The following is a 21405-nucleotide window of genomic DNA, read 5'->3' on the forward strand; positions in this document are numbered from 1 at the left end:
GGATACTAGTGGGGTTTGTTAACCACTGAGCCACGAGGAGAAGTCCATTACTCGATATTTTAAAATAGGTTTTGTGGGTGGGAAAAGCCTGCAATATTTTCCTTCCCCACCTAAAAAAAGTATTATTTTCCTAAGTTTCTATTAATTAGTAAAATGTATCTGTGTAGTAAATTTCTGTCAACACTTAAGTTCCAACGACTTTCCCGGTTTATAGATCGTTTTCAACTTGGTTTATGGAGTCTTTTGCGGAGAAACAGATCTGTATTTTACGTTTTCTGGCTTTGCTGCAATGATAAACTCTTTTTTCCAGTCTTCAAGATTATACAGTGTTATGGTTTCATTTGCATTTTTAATCCACCTGGAACGTATTTCAGATCTAGGCCGGTTTCTGGCCTCTCGCCCAGAAAACAACTATCAGGTGTTACTTAGCAACCACCACTGGGGTTGGAGTGAGCCGTCTCTTCAGGGAAAAAAAACAGCTGCACTCTCTCCAGAGTCGATTGCCCCTTTAAAGCGTTGCCTAGTAACCCTGTTTCAGACTAGGTGATTGGACCCTGCACACGACCCACCCCCCCCTCCCGGTTCCCTGGGAGCCAGAAAGAATTTAGCTGAAAACCTAATCTCTGTCAGAAAACCAGGGCAGCGTGCGCGTTGCATGGCAACTAGATCTTCCGACCCTCCCAGTGAAACTAGTGTCGGAAGAGCCGCCCCGCTCAAAGATGGCGGCCGAAGCGCCGCTCTCAATATATTTCGTTCTCTACGTCCTGCCAATAATTAATCTTTACACCAGGCCCCCGAAGGGGTTCTCTAGGTCCTTTTGGAGGCTTGCACAAGGTTGGTACGAAGGAGGATGGAGATCAACCGACGCGCCCTGAGTGCCCCGCACAAACATGGCCGCAGGCGCGGCGTCAGGGGCGCGAGGCCGTCCGGCGCAGGCGCGGGCGCGGCGCAGGCGCACTTGCGCTCATCCCGCGGTGGCGGAGACGGCGACGGCGGCAACGGCAGCGGCGGCTGGGGCGCGGGGCATGGTACTCGGGTCGGAGGGCCCGGCGCGCGCCGGGGGCCTCGTAGCTGACGTGGTGTTTGTGATTGAGGGCACAGCTAACCTGGGGCCCTACTTCGAGGGGCTTCGAAAGCACTACCTGCTCCCCGCCATCGAGTGAGTGAGGTTTCCGCGACTCCAACCCCGCCCTCCGACTTTAGTTTTCCAGTCTCTTGCCTCACCCCGACTTTTCACCCCCGACCCTCACAGGTATTTTAATGGTGGTCCTCCTGCGGAGACCGACTTCGGGGGAGACGTGAGTCTTGGGACTCTTGAAGGTCGAGGGAGAGGGAAGCTGGGAGTCCCTACTACTGGGTCTCGGGGGAGGGGCTGGGGTCCGGGCTCTGAGTCCGGGAGGAGGGGGCTGGAGCTGAGGAAGAAGGAGCGGGGCGGGGGGTGGTTCCAGACTCCTGAGTCGTGCGGGAGGGTTGGGGTCCGGACTTCTGGGTCCCAGGGAGAAGGGCCTGGGGGCTTGGACTCCTGGATCCGAGGGAGGAGAGGCTCGGGTGCGGACTCCTGGGTTCGAGGGAGGAGGGAGCTGGGAGCTCCCACTTCTCTGAGAGAAAAGACAGCTGAGGTCCCAGATGAAAAGTTCTTCTGTCCTCCTCTGCCAGTATGGGGGGACCCAATACAGCCTCGTGGTGTTCAACACGGTGGACTGCGCTCCGGAGTCCTACGTACAATGTCACGCTCCTACCAGCAGCGCCTATGAGTTTGTCACCTGGCTGGATGGCATTAAGTGAGCTCTTTTCCGGGCTTTGGGGTGGGTTGGGGGACCCTGGGAGGGACCTGGGTTTGAGCTGTAGGATCCATTCCCTCACATTGGGAAGCTAACAAGGACTGTGATTGGGATTGTGGTTTTGTCCTAAGTCACTTGTGTGCCCGGTTCTGTGTGCTCAGCGGTGATGCCATCTGGTTTGGAAGCGGAAGGAACTCTAGCACCCAGGCCCTACTCTCCGTGCGATTTCCCCCCTTTTTGTTTGTGTTTCATTTCTCCCGTGGCTTCCTTTTTCAGCTGAGCGCAGTGAAGCCTGATTGAAAGGGGGTGGGGTTGGGCTAGGCATCTTGTGCTTTGGAGCAGGTTTTGATAAGTTTGCATTGCAAACTCTTGCAGGTGCAGACAGCCTGGGGCCACCGCATGGCTATACCCCAACAGAACTCCCAGACCCAGGAGTCCTGGTTCTCTCTGTGTTTAACATAATTTATCTCTAAAAGGGGAATGTTGATAGTTCTTACAGCTATTGTATTCCTTCTCTCCTGTTGGGCGACAGATTGAAATTTAGCTGCTTAAAAACAAGGCCCTGAAAAGCAAAACAAACCGAAAAAGAGTTCCTGCTGTGGCTCAGGCAGGTTAAGGATCCAGCTTGTCTCTGTGGTGGCGAGGGTTTGATCCAGCTTGTCTCTGTGGTGGCCCAGTGCCGTGGGTTAAGGATCTGGCATTGGCTCTGACCACGGTGGTGTAGGTCGCAGCCGTGGCTCAGATTTGTTCCCTGGTCTAGGAACATGGGTGCAGCCAAAAAGGAGAAAGAAAAAAGGGCAACACAAATAGTTATTATCTCATGTGGTCTCTGTAAGTAAGGGATTCAGGAGGGGCTTTGATGGATGCCTCTGGCTCAGGGTCTCTCTTGAGATTTCAGTCACCATGAGCTGCAGTCACCAGTCATTTGGCAGTTTGATTGGGACTGATGTATCCGTTTCCTAAGTGGCTCACCCAAAGGCTGTTGGCTGGAGGCCTCCACTCCTTGCCGGCTGGTAGCCACAGGGCATCTCCATGGGGCTGCTTGCGTGTCCTCCCAATGTGGCAGCCGGCTTTCCTCAGCCCGAGCATCCCTTGCAAGTTCCACAGCAGCAGCTCTCATTCAGCTCCGTCCTGTTCCGCGTGTGAGGGGGTGGGACTCCCATGAGCTGAGGATCATTGAGGACCTCGTGAGAACTTTGTAGGGTTACCTTGTGAATTAAGCAAATGAGTTGCTGACGATTTAAAACAGTGCCTGATGTATGAAGTGCTGCCTAAGCTTTTGCTGTTAGCTCGGGTTTCGGCGTTCCGTTTCTTGGTTTGCAGTTGAATAACAGTAGTCTGTGTTTCAGCACTCTTGGGGCGGGGGGCGGGGGGTCCCAGGAGCTCATCTTCTTACTGTGTTCAGCTCAGGGTCTGGTCAGAGTTCATTAACCCGTGCTGGTTTGTGGTGTAGGCTGGCAGCTGCAGCTTATACTCGACCCCTGGCCTGGGACTTCCATACGCCACAGGTGCGGCCCTAAAAAAAGGAAAAGAAAAAAACAGTGTCAGTTCACAGGCTGCTGTTAATCTTCATACATCCCCGCAGCGAATGTGGTTGAAGGCCTGCTTTGCTGCAGGCTGTGTGCAGGACTGGGGGCTGCGCCTTCGATGGAAACTTGACAGGTTTCCCCGTGTGGTCAGGGAGAACAGGATTTCTCAACCTCGGCTCTGTTGACCCTTTGAACCGAATGATTCTTTGTGGTGGGGGGGCCATCTCATGCCTCTTGAGGTGTTCAGTAACTGGCCTCTACCCACCAGATGCCGGTGGCTGCTTCCCTTTCAAGTGTGACAAACAGAAATGTCTCCAGACATTGTCAAACGTCCCCTTGGGGCAAAATCCACGCCAATCGAGCCCCACCGGGAGAGGTGGTGGGAAGATGTGAATGGTAAATGGGGGCTCCTTGAGGCCCACGTCCAAGTCTGACGTCTCTCAAGTCTCTAGCACCCAGTGCAAGGCCTGGCACAGGGGAGGCCAAAGGAAAGCTTTGCTGAACAAGCGAGTAAAGGAATGAAGGCCCAGCATGCACTTCATCCTCTGCTTCTCCCTGGCAGACTCCTATATAAACATCATGCCCCAACTCACATGTCCTTTCCATGATTTTGGCAAGCAGCCATTTGTGCCCTTCTCTGCCCCCGTTGCTCCTGGGTGTTGCCCTGCCACAGCCCATACCTCTGGACTGTGAATGTCTAGGACTGGCTCTTGGTCCTACCATTCGCTTCTAGCTGGAGCCTAGCACCCACGAGGCCTCAGGAGATCTTTGCTGAATAAACGAAAGAGTAAAAGCAATGGCAAAGATAATCTCCAGGAAACGAAACCTGGCGGGTATCAGGAAAGGCAGACAGACCCCCTTATTTAAAAAGAAAAATCAGGGGAGTTCCCGTCGTGGCGCAGTGGTTAACAAATCCGACTAGGAACCATGAGGTTGCGGGTTCGGTCCCTGCCCTTGCTCAGTGGGTTAAGGATCCGGCGTTGCCGTGAGCTGTGGTGTAGGTTGCAGACGCGGCTCGGATCCCGCGTTGCTGTGGCTCTGGCGTAGGCTGGTGGCTACAGCTCCGATTCGACCCCTAGCCTGGGAACCTCCATATGCCGTGGGAGCGGCCCAAGAAATAGCAACAACAACAAAAAGACAAAAAAAAAAAAAAAAAAAAAAGATTCACAGTTGTCATTGTTTTGTCAGGTCCTATGTAACCATCTGAGTTCAGTTTCTGTGACTTTCTGGGTGAGTCTGTAACAAAGATCACAAAGTCACCGAGTTTCATTCACACTTGGAGAAATTGTATCTTCTTCGGGAATTTCCATCACTTAAGGAACAAAGCAGGTAGTGTGACTCTTGAAACGCCCTTGCTTTGCGAAGATTCATTCCCCCCCCTTTCATTTATTTATTTATTTATTGTCTTTTTGCCGTTTCTAGGGCCGCTTCTGCGGCATATGGAGGTTCCCAGGCTAGGGGTGGAATCGGAGCCGTAGCTGCCGGCCTACACCACAGCAACACGGAATCAGAGCCACGTCTGCGACCTACACCATAGCTCACGGCAACGCTGGATCCTTAACCCACTGCGCAAGGCCAGGGATCGAACCCACAACCTCGTGGTTCTTAGTCGGATTCGTTAACTACTGAGCCACGACGGGAACTCCTTTCCTTGCTTTTTAAAGCCAAACCCGAGGCATATGGAGGTTCCCAGGCTGGCGTCAAATTGGAGCTGTAGCCACCAGCCACCGCCACAGCTCACGGCAACACTAGATCCTTAACCCGCTGAGCGAGGCCAGCGATTGAGCCCACGTCCTCATGGATCCTAGTCTGGTTTGTTAACTGCTGAGCCACAGCAGGAACACGTTTGTTCATTTTGACTAGTCTCTCTGGGGGGCCTCTGAAAGTGGGTGGTGAGGACTCAGCTGTGACATCTGGTGGGGCAAACAGGGGGCATGAGCATGAGGAAGCAGTGAGAGGCAGAGCCCACCTCTGTCCCCAGGGTGCCTGCCTGCCTGCCTTCCTTTCTTTCTTTTTTTCTCTTTGTCTTTTTAGGGCCGCACCCGCGGCATATGGAGGTTCCCAGGCTAGGGGTCCAATCAACTGTAGCCGCCAGCCTACACCACAGCCACAGCAACGCCAGATCCTGAACCCCCCAGGACCAGGGATTGAACCCACGTCTTCTTGGATTCCAGTCGGGTACATTTCCACTAAGTCATCTGACTTTGTTTGTAATTTGAGGGGTTTGTTTGAAACCTTGTGCTATGCAGAACGTGTTTTGCAACTGAACATGTCTTTCTCCTGTTCTTCGTTTAAGTTTTCCTCTTGGATAAAATATTTGTTGTGAGTCTCTCTGAGCTGGTAGCAGATGACTTATGCTTACTGTTCAGTAGAGAAAAAAAAGCAACCTTCAGGGTCTCAAAGTGGTCAATCATGTTTTCCCTCAAGAAAAAAAAAATTTTTTTTTTGGTCTTTTTGTTTTTTGGGGGCCACCCTGCGGCATATGGAGGTTCCCAGGCTAGGAGTCAAATCGGAGCTGCAGCTGCCAGCCTACACCACAGCCACAGTAACACGGGATCTGAGCCACACCTGCAGCCTACACCACAGCACCACGACAGGAACTCCGTAAATTACTTTTTAAAAATTGAAGTGAAATCCAGGGAGTTCCCATCGTGGCTCAGCAAAAACGAATCTGACTGGGAACCACGTGGTTGCGGGTTCGATCCCTGGTCTCGCTTAGTGGGTTAAGGATCTGGTGTTGCCGTGAGCTGTGGTGTGGGTCAGCGGTTACAGCTGATTGGACCCCTAGCCTGGGAACCTCCATATGCTGTGGGAGCAGGCCTAGAAAAGGCTAAATAAATAAATGAGAGGAACAATTCAGTGGCATTTAGTACGTTCAGAATATTGAGCAGCCACCATCTCTGTTTAGTTTGGGAACATTTTCGTCACCCGGAAAGGAGACCCCGAGTGCCTGAAGCGGCTGTTTTCCATTCCTCCCGAGACGCCCTCAGCCCCGTGCCTGTCTCCTCAGCCCCAGCCAGAGAAGGGGCTTGATTGCTTCCAGCGCAGGAGATTGGCAGTAGGGTGGATCCAGGGCTGGTTCGTTCATTGGCATCTGCCCCAGCTCTATGGCATTAAAATTCCCGTGCATACCAGTGTCCCTATGGCAGGAGGAGGGCTCGAAAGTGGGGGCTTGTGAGGGGCAGCGCCGAGAGGGTGGGCAGAGGGGACCAGAGGGCGGGAGGCTCCTGGGGAGAATTCGGGTGGGGAACGGAGGGCTCCCGCCTCGGTGGCTCCCTAGCTCAGCCTGCATTTCTCAAGGCCCTATGTGTCGTCAGGCACATCCCAGAGCTGGCTGGGACCACTGGCTTTGCCTAGCCCCGGGCCACCCTGTCCAGGGGAAGGGGGGCTGTGGAAGGAAGTGCAACACGCACAGTACTGGGGGACATGTGATCGAGGGTGATGTCGGCAGGTGGCAGGTGGGGATGTCTCCCAGGGGGAGGATGACACGGGGCTGGAAGGGGCGGTGGCATGTGGTCCTGCGGCACGTGGCACAGGCTGAGGCCTTGGCGTGTGGCAGATCACAGCATCCAGGGACACGTGAAGCGTTCCAGAGGACTCATCCCCCCCCCCCCGGAGAGGGATGGAGCAGGAAGGCGGGCAGGGCCACAGATGCCCAACCAAGGGCTTGGCTCTTTTCTGGCCTTGCTGGACAGAGTTGGATTGGTGGTCATTCGTTTATGTCCCATCCAGTTCCCAAGGCCTCCCCTGCCAGGCCGTGGGGGATGAGGCTGGGGCCCAGGGGTCTCAGACCCCGTCCCTGCCTTGGGGGGAGACAGGCGTGGACACAGACACAGGCTGAAATTCAGAGCATTAGGGCCCAGTGTGCTCCAACGTCCCTGTGGCGAGGGGTCAGCCTTGCGACCACGTGACTTGAAGAAGCATGGTGGCAGCAGCTGCAGTCTGGCAGAGGCCTGCCACATGCCACACAGGGGCAGGCACTGGTGGCCTCTCTCTAGATCTGGTGCAGGAGAAACCCGAGGCTCCATGTGCAGCTGTTTGCTGGGGCTACCGTAGCAGGGGGCTGCCCGCTGGGTGGCCTGGAACAGAACTCTCCTGTCTCGTGGTTCTGGACCACATGTCTGAGGTCAAGTGTGGGCGAGGCTGTGCTCCCTCTGGCACTTGCAGGGGAGGGTCCTTCCTCGCCTCTTCCAGCTCTGCTCACCCCAAACGTTCCTCGGCCTGTGGCAGTGTCACAGTGACCCCTGCGTGGCGTTCTCCCTGTGTCTGAGCCTCTGCGTCCTAGTGCTCCCTTTTACGAGGCCGCCCTGGTGACCTCCTTGGGGCTGGTTAATCTCCGAACAGACCCTCTTTCCAGACAAAGTCACGTCCTAAGGTTCTCGGGGGCAGGGGGTGTCAGACTTCAGCATGTCTTGTGGGGACATAATTCAACCTATAATACTGCAAGGTGACACAGGAGGCCCCACACCAGACTGGGAGGTGGGTGAGGCCCGGGCAGATGGCCCAGAGAGGGGACGGTGCGTGGGGACTGGGACGCAGCACAGGACCCTGGGCTTAGTGTCCTGGGCCCCTTCTCTCTTCCATCCTCTGAGGCGGCCTCTTGCCAGAGGGACTCCCTCACAGGAGGTGACAAATGTCCCCTGTCCTTGCACCAGCACTGGGGATAAAGCAGAGAATTCTGCAGTGTCCCCACCCCGAGGTGCACAGTCTGGTGTGGGGAGAGGCCTGGCCCAAGTGCAGGCCCTTCCAGGGGGCCCGGGGGCTGGCAGCCCTAGGTGCCCCAGAGGCCTGTGGGGCTGACTGCCTGGCCCCCCGCAGGTTCATGGGCGGGGGTGGTGAGAGCTGCAGCCTCATCGCAGAAGGTCTCAGCACAGCCCTGCAGCTGTTTGATGACTTCAAGAAGATGCGGGAGCAGATGTGAGTGTGTCTGGGGCCCACGTCGCACCCTGTCCACCTGGCTCGTGACCTGCTTTGCCTGTCGTGGGGCTCTACCCCAAGCCTCACAGTGGGGAGTTGGGTGGGCCCTGGGTGCCTGGTATTTGAGGCCAGAAGGCAGGAGGTGTCCCGTGCCCAGTTCCCAGTCTCAGTGTCTCCATCCTAAAGAGGGGCCAGCTCTGGGTCTGCTTCCTGCCTTCTCTTTTGGTGGGTGACTTAGAGCAAGTCGGGAGCCTCTCTGAGCCTCCGTGTCTCGGCTGTGGAATGGGGTCCTTCCTCCTGACTCCCTGCGGGGCGGGGGACTTGCACCTCTGCTGGTGCTGGCTCGAGGTCTTTTCTCAGGGCTCCCATCGCCACCTATTTCACATCTTCCCTTGTTCCCGGCAGCGGCCAGACACACCGCGTCTGCCTCCTCATCTGTAACTCGCCCCCGTACCTGCTGCCTGCGGTCGAGAGCACCACCTACTCGGGGTGCACGACCGAGAGTCTTGTGCAGAAGATTGGGGAGGTGAGGGCTACTGGGTCTGAGGGGGGCAGGGCTGGGGCCTGCTGTCTGTGGGCCCAGGTCAGCCACAGACTCCCCGGCCTGGCGGCTGTGGGAAGAACCACACCGCGGAATCCCCTGGGGCAGCTAAACAGGTCTTTGGGCCTCCTGTTCCGAAGCCCGAGGGAATGTGGTTGTAGGGCCTGAGGGAGCCCGTGGCTTCGCCCCGACTGCTTGTCCCCTTCCCTGCAGCGAGGGATCTACTTCTCCATCGTATCGCCCCGGAAGCTGCCCGCCCTGCGGCTCCTGTTCGAGAAGGCGGCTCCTCCAGCCATGCTGGAGCCACTGCAGCCACCGGCAGATGTGAGCCAGGACCCGCGGCACATGGTGCTGGTTCGGGGCCTTGTGCTGCCGGGTGAGGCCCGGGGCAGGCGGCGGGCGGGGGCCAGGGGCCTCCTCCCCGCCCCCTCTGACTTGGGCTTGCTTCCCTTCAGTCGGCGGTGGCTCAGCCCCAGGCCCCCTCCAGCCAAAGCAGCCTGTGCCCCTGCCTCCCGCTCCACCCTCGGGTGCCACGCTCTCGGCAGCCCCCCAGCAGCCTCTGCCCCCTGTCCCCCAGCAGTACCAGGTATGGGTGTCACTAGTAGGGGGCGAGTTCTTGGGGTCTCGCGGAAGCCCTGGCCCCCTGAAAGAGACCTGACTGAATGTTAGGCCGCGCGGGGTGACGTCCACAGGGGGATCTACTAGGGCTGGAGTCAGCGCGAGCTCTTAGGATATCTGCGCTGGGCGTGTGGTGCTCACCAGCCCCTCCCTTCTACCCCAGGTCCCTGGGAACCTGAGTGCCGCCCAGGTGGCTGCCCAGAATGCAGTGGAGGCCGCCAAGAACCAGAAGGCCGGGCTGGGCCCTCGCTGTGAGTTCCCGGTGAGGGTGGGGGTGGGCATGCCTCTCCCCACACACCTGCCCCACCGCTTCCCTTGCTTTCTCCCACAGTCTCGCCCATCAACCCTCTTCAGCAAGCTGCTCCAGGAGTGGGTCCCCCCTACAGTCAGGCCCAAGCCCCCCCAATGCCCTCAGGGGCCCCTGGCGCCTCCAAGCCACCTCCCGCTTCCCAGCCCAGCCTTGTCTCCACTGTGGCCCCTGGCCCTGGCCTGGCCCCCTCTGCACAGCCGGGAGCACCGTCCATGGTAGGTGCTGACACTGCTGGGAGGAGCAGCTGGCCTTTCTGAGGAGGGTCTGGGGCGCCTGGGTCTTGTTTGGGGTCCACGGGCTCGTGGGGCTTGCGCCACAGGCAATGCTGAGACTAGTGGGTCTGGGGGAAGAATCTGGCTTGTGTTCCTGGGTGGGTCAGGATGCTTCTGAGGAGCCCAAGGGCTCCTGGGAGTGCAGGGCATCTTGGGGCTTGAGAGTTTGCTTTTTGTTGTTGCTTGTGTTTTAGTTTATTTTAGTTTATTTTATACAATGTTGTTTGAGTTCCTGTTGTACATAGCATAGTGATTTTCATTTTTTCTTCCATCATGGTGTGTTAGAGAAAATATGGTTCCCCGCGCTCTCTCCATTCTCTGTATAATCGTTGCCACCTGCTCATCCCAACTCCCAATCCATCCCTCTCCCCCTCCTCCTCCATCCCTTGGCAACCACAGGTCTGCTGAGAGCCTTTGACTCCTGCAGGACCAGAGCATGTACGGCCCCAGCTGTAGCCGAGTGGTGTTCTGGGGTGCAGAGGAAGGGACCCTTGGCCCGTTCTGCTTGCTGGTCTGTCCCTCTCAGGACAGCCCCTCCTAGGGGATGATCTGACTCCTCCCCATTGCCCTCCTTCCTCCCCTCTGTCAGGCGGGCACTGTGGCCCCAGGCGGGGTGAGTGGCCCTTCTGCAGCCCAGCTCGGGGCCCCAGCCCTCGGGGGGCAGCAGTCAGTCTCCAACAAACTTCTGGCCTGGAGCGGGGTCCTTGAGTGGCAAGAGGTGAGTGGGCTTGAGCAGCCCTCAGGCTCGGGGACCTGTCCGCCAGGTCTGATGGGGAGCAGGGCTAGGCCAGGGCCCTCAGGGGGTCATGGGACTTGGGGTCCTGAGGAGAGTCCCGCGGAAGCATCGGATGTGTGGCTCAGAGTTCAGGACTCAAAGAAGTCTTGGGGAGCTCCCATTGTGGCTCAGTGGTTAACGAACCTGACTAGCATCCCTAATGTTGCAGGTTCGATCCCTGGCCTCGCTCAGTGGGTTAAGGATCCGGCATTGCCGTGAGCTGTGGTGTAGGTCGCAGATGCAGCTCAGATCCTGTGGCTGTGGTATAGGCCGGCAGCTACAGCTCCAAATGGACCCCTAGCCTGGGAACCTCCACATGCCGAGAGCACAGCCCTAAAAAGACAGACAAAAAAAAAAAAAAAAAAAAAGAATAGGTCTTGTATTCTGGGTCCAGGGAGGGGCCCAGGGGATGGTGGCATGTCGGAGACAGAGGGTGTTGTGGCATTTGAGGGTGAGACAAGGAGCCCCCGCATTTGTGGAATTTGAGGCTAGAGGCCAGTCTGGTGGAGGGGCCCAGGGCTCGTGGGACTTAAACTTGGGGGGCAGCCTGAGCTTTGGGGCCCTCCTCACCGTGACCTGCCTCTTCTGGGGGGCAGCCTGAGCTTTGGGGCCCTCCTCACTGTGACCTGCCCTTCTTTCCCCCTCAGAAGCCCAAGCCTGCCTCTGTGGATGCCAATACCAAGCTGACTCGCTCGCTGCCTTGTCAGGTCTACGTGAATCACGGCGAGAACCTGTAAGTGGCGCCGGGGGGCGGGGCGGGCTGGCGTGGCAGCTCCTTGACCCCTCTCCCCGTGTCGCCCCCAGGAAGACGGAGCAGTGGCCCCAGAAGCTGATCATGCAGCTCATCCCCCAGCAGCTGCTGGTGAGTGGCCGCCGCAGCCGCCCCCGCCTCTGTCCTCCCCGCCTCGGGGCCCGCGCGGCGCCGGCTCACCTCGGTGTCACCCGCAGACCACGCTGGGCCCCCTGTTCCGCAACTCAAGGATGGTGCAGTTCCACTTCACCAACAAGGACCTGGACTCGCTCAAAGGCCTCTACCGCATCATGGGCAACGGCTTCGTGAGTACGCGGGCGCCCCTCCCTCTGGGCCCGACGGAGCTGTTTTTTGGTGGCGGGGCTGCCTTTGCGACTCCGGGCTCCTCAGCCTTTCTCTAGAGCCTGCACGTGTGTTACACTTAGAACATGCGCCAGACTGAGATCCAGTCCACGCGCAAACCATGGCAAGTCAGGACAGGAGCAGTTAGGAGGAAGCTCTGGGCTCCGGCAGGGCTTTGCTGGGCGTGTTGGCTTCCCGGGACCAAGGGCGACCTGAGTGTCGCTCTCACACTTCTGGAAACGAGAAACCTGAATGACACCCGGGTGTCCACAGGGCCGGGCTCTCTGAAGGCTCTAGAGGGAGACCTTGGCCGCCTGCAGCTGGTAGCCCAGGCGGGGTTGGCTCCAGGCAGCAAAACTCCAGTCTGTTTCCACTGTCACGTGGCCGTCTTCCTTCCGTCTTCATGTGGCATCTCCTCCCTGTGTGTGTCTTCTCACGGGGACACCAGCCATTAGATGGGGGCCACTTGAACCATCTTAACCTGTTACATCAGCAGACACCCTGTTTCCAAACAAGGCCACATCCCTAGCTGCCAGGTTTGCAACCTCAGCATTTCTTTTTCAGGACACAGTTTGACTCATGACACTGAGCGGGGGCGGGGGTCTCTCTAAATAGGAGCAGAACGAGCTGTTGAGGATGTCCCACGGAGCTGGCACTTTTCCAGCAGAGGGGACTTGGGGTGGATTGCCTCGCGGACTCCTCAGGAAAATGCTGCAAAGCAGGCGATCCCCAGAGTCAGGAATGCTACCGCTGCGAGTCGCAGTACCCCCACCCGGCAGCGTTTTTAGAGCCGTTAGATAACAGACCTAAAACCCACAGTTACTTCTCTGTGTCAGCTGGGCGCAGCGGGCTAGCCTTGCTTGGGGACTCCTGTGGGGTCGCCATCGGATGGCGACCGAGACTGGTCTTCAGAAAGCTCGCCCAGACTAGATGAGTCTCCAGTCCCCCACTCACGCTGTGTGTCCACCAGCTGGGGTCCAGCCGGGCCTGGCCTTCGGGTGCCTGCATGTGGCCTCCCCACGGGGGGTGGGCTTCCTCACAGCCTGGCAGCGGGGCTCTGAGAGGTGTGTCCCCAAAGCGAGCATGGCACGAGCTCTGTCACTCCTAACGGGACGCCCAGAAGTGGGCAGCTGTCAGGGCCCTGTGACGTCAGTCAGAACCAGGATCTCTGTGGTTCTCGCGGCTTCTCGTGGTCCTAAGGTGGCTCTGGAAGCCCGAGGACTGGATGGAGGAAGACAAGAAGGAGGCGTGCCATCAGTCATGTGGTTCCCTCAAGCAGGTGTCCCTTCATCTCCGGGCCCCTAGGCCCCTGGTTGCACTAGGGCCTGGACACGTTGCTCCCCAGTTGGGATTCTCTGCGCGGGGAGAAGGGCAGGTGGACATTGGGTGGGCAGCCAGCAGGGCCCGCCTCAGACACGTGCCCTCACTCGGCCAAGGTCCCAGAGGGAGGCCCTGTCTCCTTAGCCCCTCCTCCCCCGAGAGCCCCTCTCCTGAGCACCCGTGTGTGACAGTCTGACTTCATGCCGGCCCGCGTTTCCTGGGCACTTCCTGGTCCAGCCGCGGGCAGGTTGCCCGATGAGCAGCAGCGCATCCCAGAGTCCCAGCAGCCTCATTGCTGCTGCCCGCTGTACCCACTGCACATGCTGAGGCCGAGAGGGGGCGGCACCCCCCAGATCCCCTGGTCAGTAATGGCGCTGCCAGCACCCAATCATGTGCTTTGGGCGTCAGCTCTGCTGAAGGCCCTCTCGGCCACCAACACTCCTGGTGGCACTTTGAGGAGAGCAGCCCCCCAAGGTGGGGGCCGTGGGGCAAGGTCAGGGAGCTTCCACTCCGTCCTCCTCTCCGTTCTCCGCCCGGCGCTCAGTAAGAATCCAGCCTCACCCTGTTCCTTTGGGGCCCCAGGTCCCTGGAGCAGCCTCAAGCCAAACTTTGAATCTCATCAGCCCTTTAGAGCAGAAACCTCACCGCTCCTGGCTTCTGGAGCTTCTAGAACCTTCTAAAACCCAGAGGGGTGGGATGCCTCCTCCTCTGGGTTGTGACCGGTCTGGTTCTCCCCACAGGCGGGCTGCGTGCACTTCCCCCACACAGCCCCCTGCGAGGTGCGCGTGCTCATGCTCCTGTACTCGTCCAAGAAGAAGATCTTCATGGGCCTCATCCCCTATGACCAGAGCGGCTTCGTCAACGGCATCCGGCAGGTCATCACCAACCACAAGCAAGTCCAGCAGCAGAAGCTGGAGCAGCAGCGTGGGGTGAGCAACGTGGCGCCCAGCCCCAAGGCCCAGAGCCGGACCCCGCAGGGCCCTCCTGGGGCTCTGGTGCTGGGCACTTGCTGCTCTGCCAAGTTCAGTCCTATCCCTTTGTTGCCTTGGAACCTTTCTCTCTCTCTCTTTTTTTTCTTTTGCCCACACCCACAGTATGTGGAAGTTCCCAGGCCACATCAGTGACAACACTAGATCCTTAATCCGCTAGGCCGTCAGGCTCACTTTGGCTTTTTTTTTTTTTTTTTTTTTGGTTTCTAGGGCTGCACTCATAGCACATGGAGGTTCCCAGGCTAGGGGTCCAGTCGGAGCTTCAGCTGCCGGCCTACACCACAGCCACAGCAACTCCAGATCCAAGCCACGTCTGTGACCTGCACCACAGCTCATGGCCATACTGGATCCTTAACCTGCTGAGCAAGACCAGGGATCAAACCCACAACCTCATGGTTCCCAGTCGGATTTGTTTCCACTGCACCACAGCGGGAACTCCTGTCTCCTTTTTTCAGTCTTGCTCTCCAGGACATAATTCCCTCTTGGGGACCTGGGAACGTAGGATTTGCTTCCCAGACCCCCAACCCCCAAAGAAGACGTTCCCAGCTCCTCCCAGGTTCCCTTTCAGGGCACAGATCCTCCCAGCCCCGGGTCTTCCCGCCCAGCTGCTGATCTGCTCCCTCTCTCCCCACACAGATGGGGGCACAGCAGGCGCCCCCAGGGCTGGGCCCCATTCTGGAAGACCAGGCCAGGCCCTCGCAGAATCTGGTGAGGACAGGGACAGGGCCAGGGCGGGGGGGCCCCAGAGAATGCTGTGGCCCTGCCCAAGCCGCAGAGGTCGAGGTGTCTGGGGGTTCCATCCCTCACCCTTGTCTCTTCCCATCAGCTCCAACTCCGCCCGCCACAGCCCCAGCCTCAGGGTGCCGTGGGGGCCTCTGCAGCCACGGGGCAGCCCCAGCCCCAAGGTACTGCCCAGGCCCCCCCAGGTGCCCCACAAGGCCCCCCTGGAGCGGCCCCCGGCCCACCCCCGCCCGGACCCATCCTTCGGCCCCAGAACCCTGGGGCCAACCCCCAGCTGCGGAGCCTTCTCCTCAACCCCCCACCGGTGAGATTTGGGGGTCGGGGGAGGACGGGAGCCGTGGGTCTCTGGCCCTGACGGTTTCCGTTTGTCCAGGAGGCGGGCGGTTGGCTTGAGTGGAGCGTGTGACTAGAAGCCTGGCTGGTTCCTCCCCACGTGTCTCATGTGGTTTCTGTTAAGATCCCGTTGCAGAAAAGACGGGCGGATGCAGGAGGGCCTGGCCGCTCTCTGCAAGGGACTGCTGAGACGCTGTCTTTGTTTTCCCAGCCCCAGACTGGGGTTCCCCCACCCCAGGCCTCCCTGCACCACCTCCAGCCACCAGGGGCCCCTGCACTGCTGCCCCCACCGCACCAGGGCCTGGGGCAGCCCCAGCTGGGGCCCCCGCTCCTGCACCCGCCACCCGCTCAGTCTTGGCCGGCACAGCTTCCCCCAAGGGCTCCACTGCCAGGTAAGGGGGTTCGGGGGAGGCCAGGGGTCCGGACTCAGTGTCCCAGCAGCCCCTGACTTCTGGGGAGTGAAGTCCTAGGGTTCAAGAGTAGCGGGTGCCCCCACACCTCTTGGGGCTCTAAGGGCCCCTGGGAAATACAGCCGAGGGAACAAGGAGCAGGGAGGCGAGAGCTCTCCCCGTGATTCCCTCCCGTGAGTCTTCCTGGGGTTGCTGGGAAACGTAGTCTTAGGGCCAGACAGGTGTGTTGGGGGACATGCTCCCAAAGGCTCCTGGGAAACAGAACGTCTTTGCCCACGGGGTCAGAAGGGGCCTCTGTGGGTCCCCACCCGGGCTTCCGAGAGAACTCAGTGCCTTGGGCTCCAGAGGTGGAGGGAGGAAGCAGGCCCAGGGCCCTCCAGGGCCCCAGGGACTACTGGGAGATGCAGTCCCTTCCCCACTGCCCCCCAGGTCAGATGCTGCTGAGCGGGGGTCCCCGGGGCCCGGTCCCCCAGCCGGGCCTGCAGCCCAGCGTCATGGAGGACGACATCCTCATGGACCTCATCTGAATCCCCGACACCCAATAAAGTTCCTTTTAACACACGCCCCGGCTCCCGTCACTGACATCCCCCAGGACTGGGCAGCAGGAGACGGAGGGAGACGGGGGGAGACGTCTCTGTCCTTGTTGTCGCTTCACCAGACGTCCCTGAGGTCCCGGGCTGGTGAGGCCGGGGTCTTGGCAGTGAGAGAGGCAGGTTGGTGCGGCCCGGCCCCGGGCAGATGTGGAGGCAGCAGGCAGAGCTCCTGGGACATGCACTCACGGAGTTAGAGAGGGTGCCAGCCGGCCCGGCAGGGTCTCGTGAGAACAGGGGTCGAGAAGGCAGTGGCGGCCTAGGCGCAGAGCCGACAGCAGTGAACGTGCAGGGGCAGGAGGAAGCTTGGGGTGTTGAGAAGACCCGTCAGTCAGTGCTTTGGGGGCGCGAGCACACAGGAGGGAGGGCCGAGCGAGGTGGGCAGGTGCCACACAGGGGCCCCCACTGGGCAGCTGGAGGCTTGTCTGGGGGACGCACCGGAACTGCGGGAGGCTGCAAGCAGGGTGTTGGATAGATCCCTCTGGGCTGTGGGCTGTGGGGGCAAGACGGGGGCAGGGGGAGGGCGGGAAGGCAGGAGCTACTCTGGGTGGCGTTCCGGGAGTTGGGGGCAGGAGGGGCGAGGCTAGGGACGGGTTTGCCCTGTGAGGGAAGTTAGGGAGGTAGAGGTGGGTTGGGGGTGTCCCCAGGCCCTGGCCTCGGTGCTAGTAGTTGGCGGGTGTTCCTAGGGCAGGAGCCAATAGCAGAAGCTGATGGTCCGGGGACATCCAAGGGACAGGCCGTGTTGGAAGCTCAGGACGTGTCCTGAGGGGACAGCGTGTGTTTGGTGGTTGAAGCCACAGGAGTGGATGAGGTCTCACGCGGAGAGGGCAGGCTCAGGTCCCGGGCCACCACCCTTCTAGGGCTTGGGACAGAGGCGCCGGGGGCCGACCTGGAGATGGGGACCTGGCAGGGAACGTTGGGACATACGAGGCCTGGGCCTGAAGGGTGTCCTGGCGGAGACACCCAGGACACAGGGCTGGAGCACAGGGGCGCCCTGGCCTGGGGGCAGAGGATTAGTTGGCTGTTGTCAGACCCCAGACCAGTGGTGCTCAGAGCGGGGTCCAGCGCTGGACCACCCGCGTCTGCATTGTTTGAGACGCCGGATAACAGCAGCTTCCCAGTCCCCGTCCCAGGAGAGAGGTTGCAGTCTGGGGCCTGAGGGCCACTCTACAGATGAGTTTTGTTTGGCCTTTCCTGTGTTAGTGTTGTGGCATTTTATTTTCCTGATGAGCTAGTTGTAAAAATCAGGATGGTTTACACACACACACACACACACACCTCTGCAGTCTTGGCTTCTCCTGACACATCAGAAGATCTGGCAGCCCCGGGCCTGGCCTTCTGCCTCGCAGATGCCGGGCTGGAGCCGCCCCCTCCCTGGGGCGTGTGCTCTCTGGTTCGCCGCAGCCCCCACCGCTCCCTCATGACTCCCCCAGCCCAGGCAGAAGGCTGTTGTTGCCTTCGGCACGGGGCTTGCACTGTTGTTGGTCCCGGGGTGGCTTTCGGAGACAGTGAAATCTTTCTTGTACCCATGTCTCTACCAAAAGTGGCAAAACGAAAGCGAGAACGAGAGGGCCACGTGTTTCGAGAGAAATGGGAGCGAGCCTATTTCTTTGTGGAGGTGAAGAGCCTGCCCACGTGCTTAATATGCAAAAAAATCGTGTCTGTGTTGAAAGAGTACAACCTGCGGCGCCACTATGAATCCAAGCACAGTAAGAGCTTCGACCAGTACACGGAGCAGACGCGGGACGCCATCCTCAGTGAGCTGAAGAAGGGCCTCAAGTGCCAGTAGGGTGGCGCTGGCGCAGCCGGTGGTGCCCCAGAGGAGTCCCACCTCCCAACGGCGAGCCTGCGAGGAGCGGAGGCGCTGCGTCCCGCTCGCCCACGAACCACATCTGCCTGGACCTTCCCTCGCGTCCAGCAGGTGTTTGTGTCGCGCCGGGAGGTGAAGAGAAGCCCAGAGATCAACAGGCCCCGTGGCTTGAGGAGCCACATCCGTCGTGGCCTTTTCTGTCGCTGCCCACGAACTCTGACCGCCCAGTCGGCTTTATTTATTTGTGATGTGGAGACTCTCGACGTGACCGAAGAAGCCTGTGACGCAGTGCCCAGGGCAGGCCCGATACTGGCAGGTGACCGGCTTTCTGTGTGTGGAGAGAAACACGCAGCTTCGTGTAGGTTGGTCGGACCCCCTGAGCACAGCTCCTGGCCGTGGGGGGCAATCCGGCAGTCGGCGTCCCGGGGGACCCCTGGCAGGTGCCTGGGTCCCAGGCGGCATCACTGGCCAGAGCTCAAGCCAGGTTGCCTCCATCACCAGGCCTTGACCTGCGCTCAAGAGAGCCAGTGGACACACGATGCAACGGGCGAGACTCGCCTCTGGACCTTCACCACAGGCAGGCTGGTGATGAACTTGACCCTGCGTGTCCATAGCAGCCCAGTGACCTAGTCGTCCCAGGACGCGGAGCCCCTGTTTGAACTGCTGGCAGGCAGTCTACTCGGTTCGCTGCAGATGAGGCCGAAGCCACCCCTCCGTCCCCCCAGGAAGGTCGGTCAGAGACCCTCCTGGACACACTCTGCTCCGCGGGGCTGTTCACAAACAGCTGCTCGAATGTGTGGCCGTGCGCGCCCTGTCCCGGCAGAAACGGGGAGGCCTTGGGCGAGGAGTCTCCAGACCCCCTTCCCTTTGCCGCAGTTGGTTTCCGGAAACGAAGTCCTGGTCGGGACCACATGCACCCAGCTCGTGGGGTTCAAGACCGAACATCCCTCGAGGCGCTCTGCACTCAGACGTGATAGAAACGCACTGACACTGTCCCACTGGCCTCCCTCGGTGGACGTTGATCGTGTGACCACTGACCGTGAACAGCAGCTCCTGAGCAGGTGCCCCTGCTCTCCGGGAGCTGTCCTGACTCTCCGAGGTAGGATGCAGCCACGCTTGTGAACCGCCGTTTTCCGTTACCAAACCCAAGCAGATTAAATCCCGCTCCCGGCTTCAGGAGCCAAGGAGGAATTCTCAGCCGCCCATCCCAGCGTGCGCTCCAAGGCCCGAACCTCGACCTCTGGATGCAGCAGCAATGAGGTCCGCCTCCCGGCCTCACGTCCATGGAGCAGAAGAATGATGAAAGAGAAAAAAATTTTAGTAAGCAAATCTATTTTTCAATGTATTTTTTCAATTTTGGATTTGAAGTATAAACGCCAGTATCACACATGTTTGTATTATGTTCCGTGCATTCACCAGAGTTGAGTAAAAATTCCATTTGATTATATTTCTGGCCGTCGCCTTTTCTTATACCTGGCGAGTTCACTCATTTATGTGGCCCACCTGGCCCCTGCAGGCATTTGAGTTTACGACCCCTGCCCCAGAACTGTCTGAAACTGTCCAGCCATCCAAGCGGATCCATCCAGGGGAGGGAGGGAGGCCGGGCATCGGCATTTCGAACGAGCTCCCTCGGCGGCTCTGATGCAGATGAGAGATGGAGCGGGAAACGCCGGTGGCGGTCGAAGGGGGGAACTGGGGGCTGGTGCCCAGGCAGCGCGCGGAGCAGGGGTCTTTGAAAGCTCAGGTGGCTCCAGGGACCAGGCAGGTGATGGAAATGTGTGACCAGGACGGGTGTAAGACGACGGGGATTCATGGGGACTGTGGCGAACTTGGGCAGCGCTCGCCCCGCCGAACGGCATTCAAATTAAAACCCCCAAACCACTAAGGACCAAACACAATCCACTTGTGGGTCTCTGGAGGCCGCCGGGCCACCGTTTTGCGACCTCTGGAAGAAGACCACCGGAGGCCACGGCCAGAGGCCGGAGAAGGAGCCACGCGTGAGGGTTGGGTGGGGGCCAGAAGACAGGAGGAGCACCCAGTGTGTTCTGGAAGCCGAGTGTTGATGAGGAGCCCGAGCAACTGTGTCCAAAGCCGCTCAGAGGGAAGAAGATGAACGGGGAGCAGCCCGTGCCATTCCTGCCAGGGCGGACATCGCCCTGCGGGGGCACCCAGAACAGACTGATCCGAAAGAAATATTTCCCATCGCTGGTTTGGCTGTTGCAGGCCAGTGAGGCCCTCTGGCCCTGGGCACCCTATGCGATGAACCAGGGGGACTGTCACGGTCTCATCACGGGTGCACGTTATCCACAGGGGGAGACAGAAGAAAGCCCGAGGTTACAGCCGTGCCCAGAGAGAGACGAGGTCTAGACGCAGAACTCACCTGCCCCTGTGTAGACAGCGGCCATGAGCCCTTAGTGCCCCTGAGAACCAGCCAGCACCAATAGAGCAGATGCTTTGGGAAAGCTTTTCTCTGAGCTCAAGGTGCTGTTTGAGCTGCCAAAGTGTAGGAGAAACAGCCGACACCTTAGAACATCAGGATCTAGACTCCAACGCCAACCACTGAGCTCTGGAGCCTTGGGCGGGTCTGTGTGCCTCTCTGAGCCTCAGTGTCCCCACGTGTCAGCAACTTCCCTGTAGCTTTTCAGTACCTGGCGGGCTCGGCACAGCCCTGCCCGCTGGAGAATTACTACAAGCCGTGGCTGTTATCACTGACCACAGCGCGCTCTTAGAAGGCGGAACTGCTGCTAACAATGCAGGCCAGCTTGTCAGAATCACCAGAGCATCCGGGAAGATTGTAATCGGGTGACTGACGGGTTAGGAACATTTCACTTTTGTCCAGGTTGGTTTCGGGGCTGCGCATCTAGAGCTGGAAGCCAGACGGGTCAACTGGTGAGAATTCTTCCAAAGGAGCAGGTCTGGCAAAAGTGAGAGAACATAATTTAAAAAAAAATGCGAGGAGTTCCCATCATGGTGCAGTGGTTAATGAATCCGACTAGGAACCACGAGGTTGCGGGTTCGGTCCCTGCCCTTGCTCAGTGGGTTAACGATCTGGCGTTGCCGTGAGCTGTGGTGAAGGTTGCAGACATGGCTCGGATCCCTTGTTGCTGTGGCTCTGGCATAGGCCGGCAGCTGCAGCTCCGATTAGACCCCTAGCCTGGGAACCTCCACATGCCACGGGAGGCAGACCTAGGAAACGCAAAAAGACAAAAAAAAAAAAAAAAGTGTATTCTTTGTAAGGGACATGAATATGTATTTTCCCCACCATCTTGGGTTTTTAAAAAATTAACCTTGGAGTTCCCGTCGTGGCGCAGTGGTTAACGAATCCAACTAGGAACCATGAGGTTGCGGGTTCGGTCCCTGCCCTTGCTCAGTGGGT

The 21405-nt window shown here is 59.0% G+C and overlaps 1 protein-coding gene across 12 annotated transcripts; it reads left to right on the forward strand.

The window, feature by feature from the left end:
• The first annotated feature begins 682 nt into the window (after positions 1 to 682).
• On the forward strand, positions 683 to 19476 carry MED25 (mediator complex subunit 25). Of its 12 annotated transcripts, none has more exons than XM_084961347.1 (18): positions 683 to 1159; positions 1253 to 1298; positions 1657 to 1781; positions 8129 to 8227; positions 8633 to 8753; positions 8982 to 9144; positions 9224 to 9354; positions 9550 to 9637; positions 9718 to 9911; positions 10558 to 10686; positions 11391 to 11476; positions 11548 to 11605; positions 11692 to 11799; positions 13897 to 14267; positions 14387 to 14853; positions 14972 to 15190; positions 15431 to 15611; positions 17764 to 19476. In XM_084961347.1, exons 1-18 carry the CDS (start codon positions 891 to 893, stop codon positions 17915 to 17917), a joined length of 3009 nt encoding a protein of 1002 aa, XP_084817473.1. In that variant the 5' UTR covers positions 683 to 890; the 3' UTR covers positions 17918 to 19476. The 12 variants fall into 12 exon arrangements, with proteins under 12 accessions (XP_084817473.1, XP_003127384.5, XP_084817474.1 ...); XM_003127336.6 differs by having other exon boundaries at positions 13897 to 14085; positions 14782 to 14853; positions 16059 to 19476; XM_084961348.1 differs by having other exon boundaries at positions 13897 to 14085; positions 14782 to 14853.
• The last annotated feature ends 1929 nt before the right edge of the window (positions 19477 to 21405 follow it).

The sequence above is a fragment of the Sus scrofa genome, chromosome 6, assembly GCF_054392235.1.
Source record: "Sus scrofa isolate SSC_HxYL_T2T_F1_AM1 chromosome 6, Sscrofa_HxYL_maternal_Yorkshire_Landrace_v2.0, whole genome shotgun sequence".
In the NCBI taxonomy this organism is placed as follows: Eukaryota; Metazoa; Chordata; class Mammalia; order Artiodactyla; family Suidae; genus Sus; species Sus scrofa.